This window comes from Clarias gariepinus, chromosome 2 (assembly GCF_024256425.1).
Source record: "Clarias gariepinus isolate MV-2021 ecotype Netherlands chromosome 2, CGAR_prim_01v2, whole genome shotgun sequence".
Lineage (NCBI taxonomy): Eukaryota > Metazoa > Chordata > Actinopteri > Siluriformes > Clariidae > Clarias > Clarias gariepinus.
In genome coordinates this window covers 13,041,796-13,062,325 of record NC_071101.1, presented here as the reverse complement: position 1 = coordinate 13,062,325, position 20,530 = coordinate 13,041,796, and the positions used below count along the sequence as shown (strand labels likewise).

The 20,530-nt window shown below is 39.0% G+C and overlaps 1 protein-coding gene across 1 annotated transcript; it reads right to left on the bottom strand.

The window, feature by feature from the left end:
* Window positions 1–240: 240 nt before the first annotated feature.
* On the bottom strand, window positions 241–18,763 carry zgc:92242 (uncharacterized protein LOC436899 homolog). Its single transcript, XM_053514425.1, has 6 exons — window positions 18,633–18,763; window positions 13,897–14,289; window positions 7,628–7,772; window positions 6,170–6,260; window positions 5,295–5,508; window positions 241–864 (listed from the first exon to the last, which is right to left on the bottom strand). Exons 2-6 carry the CDS (start codon window positions 14,072–14,074, stop codon window positions 704–706), a joined length of 789 nt encoding a protein of 262 aa, XP_053370400.1. The 5' UTR covers window positions 14,075–14,289; window positions 18,633–18,763; the 3' UTR covers window positions 241–703.
* Between the last annotated feature and the right edge of the window lie 1,767 nt (window positions 18,764–20,530).

The window sequence follows — 20,530 nt, the reverse complement described above, 5'->3', positions numbered from 1 at the left end:
GGAAAGTTCAAAGGCAACCGAAAGTGACTTTAAAGCAATTACTAAGTCAAAGTGTTTATTAAATTTCACTTTTGAGTCACATCCATATATACATGGCAATTATAGAACTATCAACTGGACCTTTAATGTTATTCCTTGAAGTGCAAAATTGCACTGTTTTAATACTAGGGCCTGAGTATTTATAATGTGAATGTATTTTTGTTTTCCTCTGCTGCGGTGGCTATAGACTGAACATGCAACTTTGAAACCCAACAAGTTTTATTTGCATTTTTGACACAATGTAATCATATTTACAAAGCACACACACAAGTAGAAAACATTTAGAAACATCTTTGGCCATCATTCACTAGTTAAAAATAGTGTATTTATTAAAAAAAAAAAGAAAAAGGGGGGAAAAAAAAAAGAAAAAAAGTGATTGCTAAATTCCAGGCTGTGCGTATAGACTTGCTGCAGTGGAGAGATTGAAAAGCTTTTGATATCATACAGGAGATCACTTTTAATTTCTTCCACTTTGACTCCATAGTCTTCTTAATATCCGAACAGCCAGCTAAAGAAAGTCCCATGTGTGGTGGTGGTGGTACTGGCGGCCTTTTCTCTGCTTTGTGCTTCAGCATTTATATACAGGTATGCTAATGTTAAATTATTTGAGAACCCATGGCGGCTGTCTATCTGACGTGTTGTTTGCTTTCCTCCACCGTGCTGTTTATCTGACGGAGGCAGCTGTCAGCAGATGAGCCGGTTTAGTGGGAATGGGTGGTTTGGTGTATGGCGAGGGGACTTTAGTGCTCGGCGTGTTAAAGTTCATCCTGAGCTGAGCCACGCGGCTCCCGAAGGGAGAGCCGATTCCCAGTTCGTTTATCACTCCTGCAGAAAAAGAGAGAGAGAGAGAGAGAGAGAGAGAATGTGTGTGTCAATAAAACTTGGAAAATGACATGGGTTAACCTCAACCTTAGGCTCACCCAAACATTCAATCATCTGTCCTAGTCTTGTAATGATGAGCCGTTTTTATTGGCTGTAAATCTCCTCTGCTTCTAGAAAGCTTTTATGACCAAGACACAGACCAGCTGAGGATTCAATATATACAGTTTTTCCTGTTCAGCTGCGATTAAGGGTGAAGAGCATAACCGATGCTTTAAAATCTCACCATCTCTTAGCTTTTGCATAAATAACATTTCGATTTCACAGAAGAACGTTGATACTAAACGTTTCAACCAAACAAAATTTTAACGCATTTGAATTGGTAATAAAACGCACCCTGTGACGTTTCTTTTACTGTACGAAATCTGTTACAACTTTAACAGATGATGCAGAACTAGCAGTTTTGTTAGTTAGCCGACTTTGCTAGCCAATTAGTTCTACTGATAATTAGAACACTTGACACTAATGGCTTTCCATAATCGCAGCACTATTGCCTGGCTGTGTGTGATAATGGCACTTATTCGCGGATAAAAAGATGAATGAAGAAAGAAGAAGAAGAAAAAAAAATAAAAAAATCACCAGGTGTGCTGAGTGGCAAGTTTCATTATAAGAAGGTTCTAGATGGAAATTTGGATAAAACCAAAGGTGTGTAAAAAAAACTATTTTAACAAGAATACATTAGCTGTAAGCTGTGGATGTGGTGGATCAGATGGCTAAGGCTCTGGGTAGTTTATTTTTGGATGTGAGGATCCAGGTTTGAGCCCCGCCATTTGTGGGTTGCCACAGCCCATGTTACCCAGCCACTGCATGCTGTGCCGATCCCATTTAAGAGTTTTTAATTTAACATTTGTTAAATGATAATGGCACGGTGGTGTAGTGGTTAGCACTGTCGCTTTGCACCTCCAGGGTTCGGGTTTGATTCCCGGCCAGGCTCGATTCCTGTCTCTGTGTGCATGTTCTCCCCGTGCTTGGTGGGTTTCCTCCGGGTACTCCAGTTTCCTCCCACAGTCCAAAGATATGCAGGTTAGGCTAATTGGCGTTCTCAATTTGCCCATAGTGTGTGAATGTGTGTGTGTGCCCTGCGATGAATTGGCACCCTGTCCAGGGTGTACCCTGCATCTAGCCCTAAGCCTCCTGGGAAAGGCTTTAGGTCCCCCGCGACCCTGAATACAGGATAAAGCGCTATAGAAGATGAGTGAGTGAGTGAGTAAATGGTAATGTTTGGGATATTATAAAACTGCATAATCTGTTTCCTCCAACCAGTTTTTCATGCATTTCTTATTCCCATTTATAATACAAGTAAATCTAAATATTTTTAAATTGTGTTTAATCGTAATTTAATTACAGACTACTGTAATTAATCTCACAAACTGATGGACTGCACTAATTTAGATCCACCAGAACAGCAAAATTAGCAAACTTGACTAATTAGTCAGACTAATATTCTTACTAGAGGATAGAGATATCCTATATCTGGTAGAAGATGTATATAAAAGTAAAAAAAAAAAATAAATAAATAAAATAATTAGGCAAAAAATGAAAAACAGTTAGCTAGCTAACTAGAAACTCTTAATTAAAAAACAAAAACAGAATCCAGTCTGATGAAAAGTTTATCATGAAAAAAAATAATAATAATGCAAGTTATAGATATGGCAGCTAATGAAAAGTTGTACAGTAAAGTAAGACAAAAGCTAAGCTAAGGCGTCATTACTCGCATCTTTGAATCAAAATGAAATGGACCGGAATGATGAAGGGATGAGATGAAGGGATGAGAACGGGATGGAGAGACAGATGCTGTTCAGATTCGGAGGAGCAGCCGGATGAGCGGATGGACTGTATTTTTAGCTTCTCCCTGAAGGCTTAGAGCCTACAGCTAGCTATCCCTTTCTCTCTTTCCGTCTCTCTCTCTACCTCAGTGTCACTATCTCCTTCTTTATCTTCCCTTCCATGTCACTCACCTTCTCCCTCGCTCTGGCTCTTTCTTGTCTCTCTCTCGCTATCTTTTGTCTTTCCTTCCCCATCTCTCTCTCTCTCTCTCTCCCCATGTCTGTCTCTCTCTATTTCTGTCTCTCCCTCTCGACCCATGAATAGTTCGTTTTCTGCCAGCTGACACTGTGCACCCTACAGCTCTCCTTCACCCGCTACTCTCACTTCCCTCTCCTTCTCACACATTTTCTCTCTCTCTCTCTCTCTCTCTCTCTCTCCATTTTATTTCTGTCTCTCTCATGCTCTCTCGCTGTCTCGGTCCATGTCTGCCCTTTGATCTGTACTTCCTCTTAATGTGTCTCTGTCCGTTTCGCCGCAGCCGTGACCCTGTGTCTGTGTTAGACTGTCGCCATGGAGACTAGGGTGTAAGTCTTTTCTCTCTTCTCTCCCTCACCTCTCTCTCCCTCCTCATACACACGCTACCAGCTGAAATTCTCCTCTTCTTAATGAAAATAAAATTATATGAACTGGTCAAAGCAGTAAAACATGCAGATGTGCTTTTATGTAAAGAGTCTGAAACTGAAGTCACCGGGCCAGAGTTTATCTGGCAGACTTTACATTTCCTAGACATGTCTGTTTTTTTTTTTTCTCACTTTAATATAAAACAGCCTGCTAGCTGCTGTGTGTACCGTTAGTACATTTATACACAGACCAAAACAAAAGTCTAAGAGTTTTGGAGGGCCATGCAGCATTACAATTACACAAGAGAACCATTTTCCACACATGTAATGTTCTATTTTACTGAAAGACAAAACACACAGCTGACAGATTGTTGGTTTTACACACAACCTTTGAAGGTCCTATATTACAATAACCCGGGTCTTATAGGCTTTCCGAAGTGCGTCTGCTAATGCTCCAGCTGAAATACTTCTCACACAATACAATTTTCCTTGTGCCCCATTTATTTCATTCCTTCTTCTCCAAATGTGCCGTTTCATTGTCTATGCAAGTGAGCTACAGCTGACTCATGCCCTTCTAAAGAACAGCAGAGCTAATCAACAATGGGAGGGGTTCTTCTTATATGAGGTCACAATAGGGGGAAAACTAATTGGATAGTTTAATCTCAGGTCAAAACAAAAATGTAAAAAGTTGAGACGTTTTCAGATATTTGTTTGTACTGGAGACGAATCTGAATGTCTAAGAGTGACTAAAAAGTATAACTTGCATGATATTTCCCCTTTAAGGGTTAGTTACAAGTGTAGATATTTGAATGTTACCAAATACAACTGTATGACCACCACCACCATCATCATAATAAAAAACAAAAAAAACCAACTAATTTCAAAATTTTTCCAATAAAAGAAATATATATATATTGAGGTAATGGGGAATACATTTCTTTGTGCGTTTGTGTTTTTTTTTTTTTTTTACATTAATCGTAGTATATTTTATTTTATTTATTTAGTACTGTTTTGTGCTATCCAGCTTTGAATATTTAAATGTTGCTAGTTATGCCGTTAGTCTCCAAACCCTTTTCATAATTATTTCCTTGTATTTGTGTTTGTGCACAGCTGAAACCAGCTTCTATGTTTCTGTGACAGTGAAATTATTAAACAGGAAACAGGAAACTGTGGGAATATTCCGGCAGAGTACACATGCACGCTGTGGCGTCTCCTAGGGTCACAGTCGTGGGCTGTGATCGGTTGCACAACACTGCAGATAGAGCTAAAATTTCCCGAGCAGACAGATGAACTTAACTGACTAGGGACTGACCGTCTGAGCTCTATTAAAGGAAGCACCGTCTATGCGGTTAGAGCAGAATTAGACCCAGCTGAATAAAACAGATGCAAGATGCGCTTATAATCTGCTCCATGATCAGTCGTATGAGATCTCTAATGATTTATCTGGGCCTTCTAGGTCCTGGAGGACCCCTGCAATGCATATTTTTAGGTTTTCTCTGCTAGCAAACCTGATTCAACTAATCAGCCAAGTAAGAACCTTTTTCCGAATAGAACAGGCTGATGAGGAAGCAAAAATGTGTAGGACAAGACCAGGGTTGGGAATCAATAATTTAGATAATCAGCTTATTCTGATTATTAAAAATGCCCTAAATTAACCTCAATTACAGAGTATAAAGCGTAGATGATTTCCAGCAGCAAATGTAGCTGGTTTAATGGAACTGTGGACAAAGGACAACTGGTACTGATATCTCAGATACAGTTCCACTATATATCCACTAGATGGCACTCCTTTCTCCATAAACATGCATAAACCATCTCCACACCTCAGTATGGTCAAGGATGTTCATTTCAGTGCATCACATGGCCTCCTATTTTAAAGTACATTATATGTTTAGAAAAAACAAAACAAACAAAAAAAAAACCCACCTATCTGACTTCAGCACGGTAAAGCGTTGTAAAGCTTAAAGATTTACCCCTGCACTCATTTACCTTTTTCTTGTGCGTCTTGCCCCATAGTGCTTTTCTGCAAACTGAACTGGTTCGGTCTCGCCACTGCAGACGTCTCTCTGTCCGACCTGCATGAGTTTGCCGTTTTTAGATTTGAAGACTCAACCTTTTGGATCTTCAGCTCCTCTGTGGATTGAGTGTTGTTTTCTTTCTGGATATCTGGAACGGTGCTGGAGTGGTTCATCTCTTCAGTTTTCTGTAAATGTAGCCATATACACATGAAGTAAATACACAGAGTATAAATAAATATGATGTACAAGTCTTGTAGAGCTCAAACCCATGAACAAATGATTTTATGACAGCTGGTTTATTTTATGCGTCAGGCCTAGCTGTATAGCGATTATGAAATTGATATTGTTATAAATTATGTCGCAATGTACATTAATACTTGTGTAAAACTGATTGACTCGATTGTTGCTTACAAAATGAATAGGGAAAATTTATGCTCCTTTTCTTTTCCCTCCTTCATCATTAAAATTGATTTTTTAATAAATGATAAATAAACAATGGTGTCGCTGAAACCACACGATGTTATTTTGTCCGTTTGCAGGCAGGTTGGATTTAAACATTTATCACTTATGGTTTGATTTTATTTACTTTTTTTGCCATACTGTGCATAAACAAGAGGGTGGGTGGGTGAGTACTATCATAGCATTCTAAAGGGAGCTATACTGTACATAGTGAAACTGACAGGGTATAATCCTAGCCTCAGGTGTTTTATCCAGGGGTCTGTACACTTTTCTGGAAACAAATTTAAAAAAAAAAAATTTCCTCGAACATCTATTTCAGGTCAAAACTATAAGGCTGAAATATAATGTAGATCACATTGTCTTAAACCGTATTAAATTTCTACTTACATTGAGGAGTAGCTCTATCCCAGGTTTACTGATGTCCTGCTGGATCACTGGCTTGTCCAGGCTGCTTTTGAGATGTCCAGTAGTCTGAGGTCTAACAATCAGAGGAAAAAAAAAAAAAAAAAAAAGCTTACACCATTTTTCTTCCATTTCGCTTGATCACCAAGGACCTGTTCATCTTTTGTATAATACTGTATATACAGGCTGGGTTAGGTAACACATTAAGCAATAATTAGATAACCACTAACCATTTAGTAATTATCTACTGCAAATGAAAAAAAAAATTCCCAGATATATGCTGAACCTTTATAAACAAGAGCCAATCTGATGGTTGCCTTAAAAAACAGCCATGTTGGACATCCAATCAGTCTGTATTTCTCATGAGAGTTAGGCCTCACATCATCTTCTAGACCATGATGCCTAAATGTAAGGTCAGGATTATATCAGGAAAAATATATAAAAAAAAAAAATATATATATATAACTAATTCAAAACTAATTTTTAAAACAATAATCATGAGACTAAAACTAATTTTAATAACAGTAATATAAATCAGGCCTTTTTTTGTTAGCTCTTAATAGATTTTTGTAACATGTGATAATGGATTATAGTATACCGATCAGACATAATACAGTAAAACCCCTAACATTATGTCCATCACTGTGTGCTGTGGTGCACTGGGTGTTCCTGTCACGGCCAGCATTTACTTTTTTCAGCGATTTGTGCTGCACTGAGACAGGCTGGCTTTTATTTGCCACAGGCTTAACTGAGCCTTGGCTGTCCATGATCCCGTCATCGGTTTAGTGGTATTTAATTGATAATCAATGTTAATGTTATGGCTGATTGGTGTAGACTGCCATGATATGAAAGACAGTCCAGTAAGAGTTGTTAAGAAAGTGAGATTGGAATGAAACTATTATTTTTATGCGTATTATTCATTTATTTTTCAATTTAATACTGTTTGGACACAAGTGTAGAAATTAATATGGATTAAGCAAAATCAGTAAATCAAGCAATTTATGAATTTATTATCGCAAACGTATGAACACAAACTTAGTCATGTCTTGGCATGTGTATATGATTGTGTATAATTTATTTATTATTTAAAACTGTATGCATATATTAAAATCTGCTTGATTCTCAATAAATAAATAAATAAATAATAAAATAAATAAATACTGGATCACAGAAGCCAGCAATCCACAAGTTTATTTCCTCACAATTGGCCGGAACAGAAACACATCTTCAGCTGACGTTCAGACTCTCTAACGTCTGAACTGCACGTCACTGACTTGAGCAGGTTTATCCTGTTACTTTCTTAAGACTGATTCACTGACGTGTAACGTTGACCCCTACAGGACTAAAATAACCTCTTCCCTATTGTGAACCTGCTATTTCAGGAGAGGTGCAGCCTGCCCCTTTCACCCCCTCCTTATTTTTAACCTGTAAGGAAATCTGTACCTGTTGGTGTTGTTGAGGTTGTTTTCATTTTGTTCCCTGAGGTCAGACAGGAGTTTGGACGACTTGAACTCGTCCGTCTCGCCGATAACACGCACGTGCACGTCACCATCTCGGCCTAGGAGCCAACTCACCTTTTTAAAAGTAGCTAAAGAAAAGAAAGAGAAAAAAAAGGTCCATTATACCTCATTACGTCAGAAACACACCTTTACTGTACACCTCATAGATGTCGGACGTAATGAATCTGTGACGTCATGAATGCTTTATTTGTTTTGCACATAGAAAAAAAGGTATTCAGAAAATGTAAAGAGCAACTATATGAATAGAAATAGTTTTAATTATTAAACAAGACAAAAGGCTAAGTAAATGACTGTCACCAGCAGAGGGCGGTGTGATGCAACAAATGACCTCTTACAGTAGGTCAATTGTTAAATTTATCATAAGAGTTGTATTGACTATCAAAGAGCCATGTAATGACAAATTTAACTTTATTTACAAGCAAATTTGCACAGTACAGAATGGAAGCAAAAGCGACTTAACAAGCCCTGTTTAGAGACCGTCAGTGTACTAGATACATCTACCTTGTAGTTACACCCGGGTTATTTTATTAAGTACACCGATCATCCATAACATTAATGCAATCACTAGGTGATTGGAATAACATAGATTAAAAATTATACACCAGTAAACTAGTGACAGGGCACCCAATGATCATCTATGAGGGGACCAAAGGCCTGCGATCCCACAGAAAAAAAAAAACAACCTCTGGACAGAAATGTGTCTAAACACACAAGATGGTTGATCTGCCCTACAATTGGTCCAGATCACAATCCGATTAAGCACCTAAGGAACATGCTGGACAAACAAGTCTGCTTCACTGTTTAGTTTAAAAGTGTCCAAAATAAGTTTTAAAATAAATAAAAAGAACAAGATTTATTGCTTGTTGTTTCTGCCGCACCTTGATATACTTACTGGCCAAGCGGACACCACAGCACACCCCCGGAGACCTTGTGGAGTCATGCAACAATTGAATTTTAAAGACAAGCAGAAGAGCTTGTGCTTGTAACTTCAAGGCCCCACTCGAAAAAAACAACAAATTGATTTAAAGATATTAGTGCTGTATGAACTCATTTATGCACGATAGGTTTTCACCTTTCATGTGGGGTCTTTATTTTAAAAAAAAAAGAGAAACTTTAATAAACTTTGTGTGCGATTTTCAGTGGGAGAGGCTCAGCAACACCAGACCGAATAGGTATATGGTATTCCTCCATATTTCCATGGAAAGTCAATTTGTCCAGCTCAGATACACGACTCTGAAATCAGGCTTTATATTTAAAACTCATGTTCCTTGTCATTCTTCATAATGCACCCACGTTTAAACCCCCAGTCACTCACCCAACACTTTACTCATATTTACAGCCATCCCTGTTGCACTTGTTCTCTTCTCTAAAATTATAGTGCTATGTAAATATTACTAGGGCGCTGAGATATTTACAGCCTTTGCTCCCTGTAAGGTGAGCTGGAATTTCTAATCAGACAAAACACTGACAAGCACTCATCATTACCTAATTGACTCCACCCCTTTTAAATAAACAATGCACTTTCTTCCATAAAAGGAAAGCAAAAAGCTACACAGGTGAAACTGGGGTGGAGCTTGTTTCTGGGCCAGAAAAAAGCAAAAAATAGTTACATTCCACATGATGAGAGTTATAGACCTAGATAGATTCCTTAACATGCATTTTAATAATGGCTATACTACATAGTGCCATTATTAATTTGACCCCCAAAAATTTAAATCACTGGAAATACTACAAACAAGTACTCCTCATAATTCAATAGCATGTACACCCAACTTTACCAGCAATAACTTAAAATGATTTCCTGTTTTCATTCCAAAACCTTAATTCTTTGATTCTTCAGCCACTGCGATATAGATTTATGGGTATGCTTTGGATCATGGTTTTGGACCAAGCTTTAGCTCTAAGTCAGATGGCCTCACAAAGAAAAAAAGGTATATGATGTTGTTATATGTAACTTTTGAACATGGCTGTACATGAGGTAACCATAGTGTACTATAGCAGATTACTCTATACACATAGGGGAAAAAATTGACCATGTCTTATATTTACATCATGATTAGATTTAGAGACATTTAAAAATCCCTGCACCTTTAATTGGATCTTTTCATTATTTATCGTTTGCTATTTAAGTTGAACATGATTTTTTAACCCACACAGGTTGTCTTTCAGCACCTGTCCCGTAACTGCATGTAATCTACATGGCTTTTTTCAATAGTGCTCAGGTTATCCTTCTTTGTACTCCAGTATGATGTAAACGTATCATATTGCGCCCAGTATTGTCACTGTCCGAAAACATGTCACGTGATTAACGATCATTACCGTGGTCGTGTTTACATAACAATGCTTTAACGGGAAAGTTACCCCCAAAACTCCTGGGACAGCATATAGTGTAATGAAACACAGTACAAAGCAGCATTCGATGATAGGAGTCGAGCTTTAGAGCAGATATTACAATGAGATCCATTACTGTTACTAAAGAAACCTGGTTTTCCAGGCAACATGGGCATACCCGGAAGAGAAAAAGATTAATATAGATGGATCAGAGCAATGGGGGGGGAAATGCATGGCATTAATTCTCTGTCACTAATTTGAGACACATAATCTTCAGCATCTCATCCCTTCCAGGCATCACATATCTCATCCATCTCCTAATTAGCATAATGCATACGGCGGGAAAATTGATGAGAACAAAATACTATTGATGCAAATGCAAAAGGGTTGGCATGCAAACAAATTTTCAAAACACAAATGCAAATCTGTAGACGTGAAAGAAAAAGCAAATACAAAATATATGCCTTCAAAACACATGTACCTTAATTAATTCTGAATTCACACTGATTATTGGGTGCATCTGCCATGTAGTTACACTAAATGGCCATTTTCTCCATTACAACTACAACATGGGATAAGCAGAGGAGTCAGTGTTGGCTGTTTTGGATTGACGCTTGATGTAGTTTTATGAAGGCCAACTCAGGTAATAAGAGGATCTCTGCATCGAGCTTTGATATTGCTACTGTAGCCAAACAAGGGGGAAAAATGCGCACATAATTCAGAATGGACTACAGTTATACGATTGGTGTTATTCTGTGCATAATAACAGGACACAGTTATGAGAATAAAAACTCCATTTATTTCTCTATATAATCCCCTGCAACACTAATCCACTTATCCCAGTGTTTCACTAGTGCTTGAATACCATCAAGGTAGAAGGTTTTATTAGTATGCAGGAGCCTTGATCAGACTGCCTGCTTCACAAATGAAATGTGGGCTCCTCTAATGACCCAAACATGTGGAAATGGCTTGGAGCAAGGTCAGGATTGTATGGGGGATGTAGCAATAACTGTGTGTACAGTTCCCACAGACAGATGCGTCTCTTTCACCAATTGATGGCAAGTTAAATTAAATTAAAATCCTCATTTGGGTGATACCGGATGGCAAACTTTGTGTTAGGTGACTTAGAATTCAATAGAACCGATGTGTTTAAGTTATATGGAGTCCACTTTTCAAGTCCAAGTTATTCGAACCACCTCGGCTGGGGTTAACATTCATGTCGTTGTTGTTGGTCCCGGCAAGGGGTCGCCACAGCGGAATACCCAGTCTGCATTACAACTTGGCACAGGTTTTACGCCGGATGCCCTTCCTGACGCAACCCTCCCATTTTATTCGGACTTGGGACCGGCACTGCAACCAGTGGCTGGGATGTGTTTAAAACGTTTGCACCATTAAAACTGTTTTACTGCGGCCAAGTGTCTCATCACCCTACTGTGCTGAAAGTCTTCTGTGAATGTCAATCGATTTTATTTTAGGTATTTATTCATGAGAAGTTTTAACACGAGTCCCAGTTTGACTTGAACACTCCTAGTAGGTTTAATTGACACCCTGGTCAATGTGTGTATATTTACATGTTAATTGTATTGATATAGTTGCATCACAATACAGCAAATATAAATATTGAAATTCTTACAAATATCTAAAACCCTTTAAAAGCTTTAAAATGCAATTTTATAAAAAAATAAAAAATAAATAAAAAAAACCCACTAGTCAGGCTCTATAAGCATCAAGACGACTATGTTTGCATTTTTTATTCTATTTAGTCAGCATTTTTTAAAGGCCAGAGGTAAGGTTGGTTTTGCAGTCAATCATATCACTGAATTGTCTTGTTCTAGTCAGTCAGGGTGACCCAACTTAATCTTGAAGTAAATAATAATAAAAAAACGTTTACACCACATAAAATCATGCTGACTTACAGTTAAAAAAAAGAAGAAAAAGTCTAATTTTCACACCATTATTGTTTGCTTGCATGCTTTATAATTTGCATGATCTACTATAATTACTGATGTTTGTTGTGGTTCATAGGCGGGGCTACATTCAGTCTCATGCCTGTGCTTTGTGCAGATTTTCATTTACTTATTGTTATTATTATTGTTCTTTTATGTTATGGTGAACACACTGTACATCTTGTTGCTATGCACGTGCCCATTAATACAATTAATACAAAAAACCCAGTGTGTGTAAAAAGCATGGCCGCTGTGCTATTGAATACAGAGGGTGTGTGGACGTGTATGTGTCACCCGCCGTCAATCAGGTCGAAGGGTTTAAACACACAAATCATTTACGTGTTTGAACACTCGAGCAGCTGTTATTGTATTTCACCCTGATGCATATAAAGAAATGGTACATAACGTCCAACCTAAAAAAAGATAAAGGCCATTGACTAGGTAAAGTTTCTTATGTTCCCCTGAACGGAGAGATCTGACATTTATTTGGAACATATCTGACAACTCACTAAACAGCAAGAGTAAAGAGTTCAGGTTTCCTGGAGAACCTTACCATTTGGACCCTACCAGCCTAATGGATTTATTTAAGTGCGTCACCTGTTGAGGAATAAGACAGGTGCAAACTACAGTTCTGTACTACTTATGTACACAACTCATCAGCGTGTCCGACCAGGTCAGATTTCATACCTGATGTTAAGTAAACGTCTGTTGCAGTGCTGACGCACACATTGAAACGCATGCTTTCCAGACAGACTAATAATAAAACCAAAAAGCCAGAGATAAGAAGCGCTATATTCAGCAACATGCCCGATGACGCGAGTTGTGATCCTATCACTACTATAAAGAGGAAAAGGCACAAGCTTTGTCCAGGGAAAAAGTCTCTAAAAACCAACCAGATGATGATGTAAGCAACAAGGGATTCATTGTTTATGACATTTTTAGACCACAAGTCAATAAATGCATGTAATTCTATAGATAGCGACAGGGTCCTTATGAGAAATTGGCAAGAGCAGGGAATGTAGATGCACCACATTCCATGAAATTATACAGGTCAAACATGGTGCATGTGTTCTTGCCTGTCCCCAAAGTCGTCTCCGCCAACCCCGAAGATATTCAAGCAGACGAGATGCTTCGCATTCCACACATCCTGATCTGACCCTGATCTTTCTGTTGTGTGTCCTCCAAACTAGATTCTTTAAAAGATTATAAACTTGTACAAGTGCCCCAGGTGAAACAAGATTATGCTAGTCTGCACCATTTATCTATAGTTCGGCATGCCAATACTGAAGACTTCAAGAGGAGAAGTGTGAGAAAGTTATGAAAAGCTTGAATGGAATTCAGTTACGGTAAAAAGCCCAACGACAACATGCAAGTAGGGGGAAAAAGATATTCACACAAGAGGTTGAGCGTTGTGTAATTAATGATGGGCTGTAACGTTACATAAGTAAAACTGACTTTGTTTGCAGTTTCAGATGCACACCTTTTCAACGGTAAGATAATCTTAAAGTTTTTAGCTTTTTAATGGCTCGCAAGATTTATTAATGGATTTTTATGATCGTTTGAACCATTTTGTTAACATCATTCCCGAGATGAATGAAGGATTCCAAAGAATTCATTGAAGAATCCCAAAACACTAAACGTTTTTGTCTTTTTGTTCTAGCAGTACGAGTTTACAGTTGTATATAATTCATGGAAAATATCCGGGAAACCAGGACAGGATTTGTTTGTTCAATCATCCTGCCATACTCGTACAACAATCAAACAAGTTGCATGCAGGTGATCTTCTGATGTGCTTTAATATGTTGACCCTCTGAACGTTATCTAAAGCAACGCTTAAGGCTGTTTTTCAGGACAACTCTTAGCGATACACATGACAGACATCCTGATGGTTGTGGAATTGTAAGAGCACCTTTACCTTTTTTGGGCCTGGGCTTCTCCATCTTGCCTTCCCGCTCTTCCTTCTCTTCTCTCTCCTTCCAGCGGCGCACTTGCTCTTCTCTCATCTTCAGGAACAGCGTCTTCTTCTGCTCCTCGTTCAGCGCCTCCAGGATGTCCGGGTCGACATACATGGTGGCCAGAATTTGCTGCAGCATCTTCGAGTGTGTGTGGGGACCGGTACAGGATGTTGAGAAAAACAAGCGTATATGTTTGCAGGTGAAACAGGACGCACCCCTTCGAATGTGATTGTACAGTTTTTTCCTCTTCCTTTTCCTCTTCTCAGAAGAGAATTCCTATAGCAGCTGGCTCCAATTGTTTCGACTCTGCTCATTCCTTGCCCCCGCGATGACTGCGTCTTTGTGTGTGTTTTCTGAAAAAGACAGTAAGCGAGAGAAACAAGAGGAGGAAAAAGGAATCAGTTTCAACACTGGTGTTATTTGGAAGGTTTCCATTTCGTACTTTTTCCTACTGGTTCATCTCATGACGGGACAGTTAAGTTAAGAATGACGCCTTTGTAGAGAAATGCCACAGATTAGCTTTATTGTGTTACCATGAACCAAATTCGATTCGTCGAATCTTCAACTGCTTTATCTTGGTTAGGGTCATGGTGGGTTTGAGAGACACTGCATGAAGTAGGAATTTTGAGTCACCAATCAAGAGGAAGCCCACTTGACTGCACCACTTTGCCGTCCCACCGTGCGCTAACAAATGCAAACCAGCCCATTTATAAATCAGCCAACAACAAAACTTTAACCTTCTACTCACCCAGTATACTGCTTATCCAGTGCAGGGTCGAAGGATGCCGGGAGACCACCCCAGGGAACTCAGGGCACTCAGTAGCACACAACCATGCGCACACACACACACACAACACTTGAATCAAACCCTCCACCCAGGAGGTGCGAGGCCACAGTGATGAGCATTAACGCCCCCCAAGCTGCCAAACAGTCAACTCAAAATCTTTGAACACAGATTTTAATGTCTGCTTCTGCCAATGCCAAATGTAATGTAATAATCGAGGATACTCCAAAACCAGGGCTACCAAGAACCTGTTTGAATGTTTAGTTAAAGCCCCCAAACCACAAAAGGCCCTGCAAATAAACAGACTATTTGAATCTTTAAAGAGGAACACCTTAGACACTGCAAAAAAAATGTCAAGAGCTTCGGATAAGTTTAACATTAAGCCAATTTATCTGACGCAGCTAATGTGGATGCACATCTAGACATTTTTGCTCTCGCCATCTTGATTAAAACTCGTCATATTTGTGCAACGACTCAATCACTTCAAACAATAGATGCAAAAATATGCTGGAGATTTTGCTCTGGAGGACAGGAAGCAGTTAGTCAACTGTATTTTTTTTTTAGTTCAAAGGAAAAAAGCCTGATGCCTAGCTTTAGCTTTTTTAACAGCTAATTTTTTACTTTTATTTACCCAGGAAATCTTTATTGAGATTCAAAACCTCTTTTTCAGGGGGTCCTGGACAAGATAGGCAGCAATAAATACAAAACAATTAAAAGTTACACAATTAATACACAGATAAAAACAGATAAAAGAAAAAAATAAATTTGCAAATTCTGCAACATATTCCCTGTATAAGGTGCAAAGTGGAAAAAAGCTCTTCAGGAATCAGCACTTCTCTGTGCAATTAAGGAACTAATGGAACTAGGTAGTAATCCCAGAATTGCATTAAATATAAAGGAATACCGGAGAACAAATTTTTGGATGACGTAATAAATACTGGATAGCAACAAAGGCTTTCTGTAGTGATTCAATAGCCTGATTAAGAGATTTATTGACAGCAATAAATAACTATCAGCAGCATAAAGATGCAAGTTTGCATCTGTCACATTAATGCTTGCACTGCTATCAAATTCGCGTTCCTGACTGATGACATCAGCAATATGAATTCCGTTCTGCTTGTTCTCATTCAAGTCTCATGACGGTGTACTGACATATACAGAATATCATAGATCTAGGATTGTATAGGAAAGTGATTCATATCTGGCCTAATAAACTTTTGTGCATTCACACAGCCCTATAAATACCAGATGTGTCTCACATTATGGTGTTTAAAAAAAATTAAATTCAGGCTGGTAATGTGATCCTAGCCTGTGTGACCTCCATGACTTTGACCCTAGTATGATTGTTCGTGCCAGATGGGCTAGTATTAATCTTTTAAAAACTGCTGTTCTGCTGGGATTTTTTCCACACAACATTCCCTATTGTTCACAAAAAAATAGTGAGAGAAACAAAAAGCCAGCAAATGGCAGCCCGGGTTAATGGAAATGGCTTGTTGAGATGAAAGTTGAGAATGGGACAACTAATATATTTAAGCCTGTTTAACACTTACAGAAACTCATCAGTCTTCACACCCGTGCTAATCAGAAAAAGGAACCAAGAACCATGCTGAACCTTGAGGTGGATGGATTACAACAGCAGATTATTACATTCACGCAAAATGGACCAGGATGATATTCCCTTTATCTCTAATGAGTGCCTGAAGGCTAATGTGATCATACGCTGTTTAATTTAGCATACTAGAACATACAGTTCATCCAAATTACTATTTCACTATTTGGGCATTGGTGGCTGAGTAGTAGGTTTCTCGTCTGCCATGTTCCAGGGTTCAGTTCCTATTCAATGCCCAAACCCCAGCCAGTGCTGGTGTCAAACCAGGAGGGTTGGGTCATGAAAGGCATCCAGCGTAAAACCTGTGTTAAGTTGCGTGCGGATCGGATGATGTGCTTTCACATGCTGAGGAGGTACCGACACTGATGCTGTTGTTTTACTTGCAAACCTGCTAATATTATGATAGCGCCTAAAACACTTAAGCCCAACGCAACGTGGCCAGATATTTAAACAGTTTGTTCTGTGACAGCTGAAAACTATTACCTTAACCCATGTCTAATTTATTAAAAGAAAAGGCCAGTAAAACAAACAAGAGTTACCCAACAATGTTGAAGTATTACTCAACATTGGCAAGTACGTTATTTTGCTTCAGGAGAGCTAAATATCCGGGTAATTGCTCTCACACTTTGTGAGCCGTTAGTGTTAGCCAAATACCAGGCCTTTCTATTTGTTTTGTATGTGTGCGCGTGTTTAAATATCTATGTTAGCACTGTCTTAAAGGTGCAGTGCCAAGTCGACGAATTCATATGGACTCCTTGAACCAGTTATCTAAAGCATAGATTAAATGAATGTTGTGTCCTGGGAAGCTAGATAACTTCGTGCTTGAGAACTTGCTAACATATTTAAAGCGCAATCTGATATTAACTATTTGAGGAAAAAGAAATTGACTTGTTGAAATCTGCACTGACTTGTATCCAATTACATTTACTTCAATATGAGTCGACCCCCTTTTTGCAGTAGTGTTACTGTGGGAATTCCTGCTCAATCGTTCTCTAGAGCATTTATGAGGTCAGGCGCTAATGTTGGCTAAAAGGGCCTGGCTTGCAATCTCCGTTCCAGTTAATTTCTAAAGTGCTCGACGGGGTTAAGGTCAGGGCTTCCTCACTGAACTCGGCAAACCATGTCTTTATAGTCCTTGCTTTGTGCACTGGGGCACAGTCATGTTGGAATAGAAAAGGGACTTCCCCAAACTGTTGTCACAACGTTTGAAGCATAGCATTGTGCAAGACGTCTTGGTACGCTGAAGCAATAGGTTTGCTAGGGCTATAAGGTCTGACTGAAACACATAAATTCAAAAATTAACATGTTTGCAATAATTAAATACTTTTGTCCATGTAGTGTAGATAGTTCCCTGTGCCTTGTTGTGACGCGGAGTCTTTGTCTGACCTGCAGATGATGTCTATCTCGAAAAGATTCAATTACATTTTATTTGTATAACTGAATGAACTGTGTGTTTAGCTAAAATGGAAACTAGACTAGGGAAGAACAAAAAGACAAAAAACTAAGTAAACATATATAATGTATGTTGGCAATTTAAGTGCTCATTTAGGGATTGTGCTGGCTTTGTGACAGCGACCTCTGTTTCATATGATCCTTCCCTGAACTCTAGTGTGTGGTGACAAAAGCCGGTCTGTTTTATAATACACTCCACTTTCTGTCCTTTCTGTGCTCCCTGTTCTCGCTCCGTGCCTCTCAGCTGCTGTTGAGCCCCTCTTTTCTCTCACTCTGTCGCTTTATTTACTCGCTGCTCATTATCCGTTCATCTGCTGGCTAGCTGTGGGTCTGGTTTGCACAGTTTACAGCAGGATCCTCCCGCAGTCTCAGTTTTCAGCATTCCTCTTTGTCTTATGGTTAACACATATCAGAAAAGCTCGCCAGACCTCTTTTTTTTTCCCCAAAAGGAAACTTTACCATGTGCTTCCTCCTCGGTGTGTGTGTGTGTGTGTGTGTATCACCAAGCCGACAAAGCCACATCAAGGACAACACCACAACTTATGTTGTGTTCTTACATTTACAGCAACACAACATGCCTCAAACAAGCAGCACAAAAAGGCTTTAAAACACAAAGCTACACAAGAAAAGCTGTGCAACATGCAGAAACATTTAGCAGAGACAAACAATGGACTGCAGAACAGTGAAAAATGTAACCTTCACACAATTCCAGACCGCACAACACACAAAAAGACAGAAAACACTTCAGTTTTATCCAACAAAAACAAAACAAAGAGCAACAACGATAAGAGATGAAAAGACTACAAATCTTAATATTTTCTAAAGAAAGAGGAAATCAAACATATACTCACATCCAGTAAGAGTTAACAGGAGTTACTTGGTGTGTGTGTGTGAGTGGACTAGAATGAGTTAGTGTGTGTGAGCATGTGTGTTTCTCCCTCAAGCCTTTGTATGAGTGGTGTGGTAGGGAGTGACATCACAGCATTCCTCTTTGTTTCCCCTTCCCACCTCCTTTCTTCCTTTTACACACACATACACACACACACACATACACACACACACACAGTCTCCTCCCCCTACTTAGAGGTTTCTTGGCTTTCTGTTTCTACTTTACTGTTTAAGCTGCATTTTAAATGTATAAAAAATACGGTTGCTATATATATATATAGGTATATATAATAGTTATTATTATTAGTGGTGCTTGTGAAGCGAAACACTACTATTGTTATCTCACAGGCTTATTATTTTTTTCCTTTTTCTTATTCTTCTTCCGTACAAAAGTTTGCCGTGTAACTAGTCCTGCACCGTTTGTCGTAGACTCATGAATGAGGTATCAAATCGTGCGGCCTATTCAGGAATGGGGTGCTATGACTTTTCTAAGGGGTGGGTGGTTAATTGCAACCGCCCCACAAAGTCCAATAGACTTAACATTAAGACCAACATCATGACATCATGGAAATAACATCATAGCTATGTCTATGATGCCACGGCAAGCACCACTCACATTTTCTTTAGGAAATGTGCCTCCCTAGTTATTATTATTATTATTATTATTATTATATAGTGTTTTGGTAGAATTAGCACTGTCACCCTGCACCTCCAGGATCTGGGTTCGATTTCTGTCTCCGGGTCTGTGTACATGGGTTTTGCATGTTCTCTCCATGTTTATTGGGTTTCCTCCAGGTACTCCGGTTTCCTCTTACACTCCATAGACATGCAGATGAGGCAAACAAGCATTCCCAAATTGCCTGATGTGTGTGAATGTGTGTGTGAAAGTTGACCGGAGGTCCTACCACGGTCGTAAAAATAGGAATAAATACAATGGTAATCACTACTAGCCTCAATGGTCCCTAGTTGGACTACAGAGGTTTCTAGATGGATTAATGGTATTGACTCTGTCACAGTTCTGAGCTCAACTTAGTGTCTCTATAGTGTGTTGCATGCTTTCCTTATGTTTTTGTGGGTTTCATCCTGGTTTTCCGGTGTCCTTCTTCCCTCAATAAAACATGCCAGTAAAAAAAGGAATGACTTCTCCAAATTGCCCAAAGTGTTAAGGAGAATTTGGTTGGTGCCCTGCTAGGGTTTAGTGCCCCATTCAGGATGTATTTCTGCCTCACATTCAATCTTAATGAGCCTATAGTCCTTTTATCTCCCTGTTCCTACTGTACCTGGGTCTACACCCTCTAACACCCAACTTTGGTTTAGTGCAACGCTTTGTCAAGTTTCCACTTATTTAATTTATTAAATATGACTCCAAGAAACTGAAAGAAAATGATGACAACACTATCAGAATTGTGTGAGAGTTCTGGCTCTTATAGTGGCTCTCATCAACCTCCGCCACATCACCCAGGTTCATATCCTGCTTGTACAAATGTTATTTATGTTTGTACCTTTCCACCATACATTCTGTTAAATGTATTTGTCCCAAAATATTACCAGTAGCACTGTTTTATTATTATGATTTGGGAATGCCAATTAGCCTAATCTGCAGGTCCTTGAACTCCTTGGCAGGAAACCCACCAATCACGGGGAGAATATGCAAACTTCTTGCACACACAGACAGGTATCAAGCCTGGGCGGGAATCGAACCCCGACCCTGGATATGTGTTGTGTATGTATATGTTTTTGAAATCCATTTACTGTACAATTATTTTGACAACCTTATCCAAAAGGCTCAACAGTGGTGCGGTTCAAACCTGTGGCCTTCTGATCAGCGTGTAGTGTTGATGCTTACCAAGGACGCTGGTTC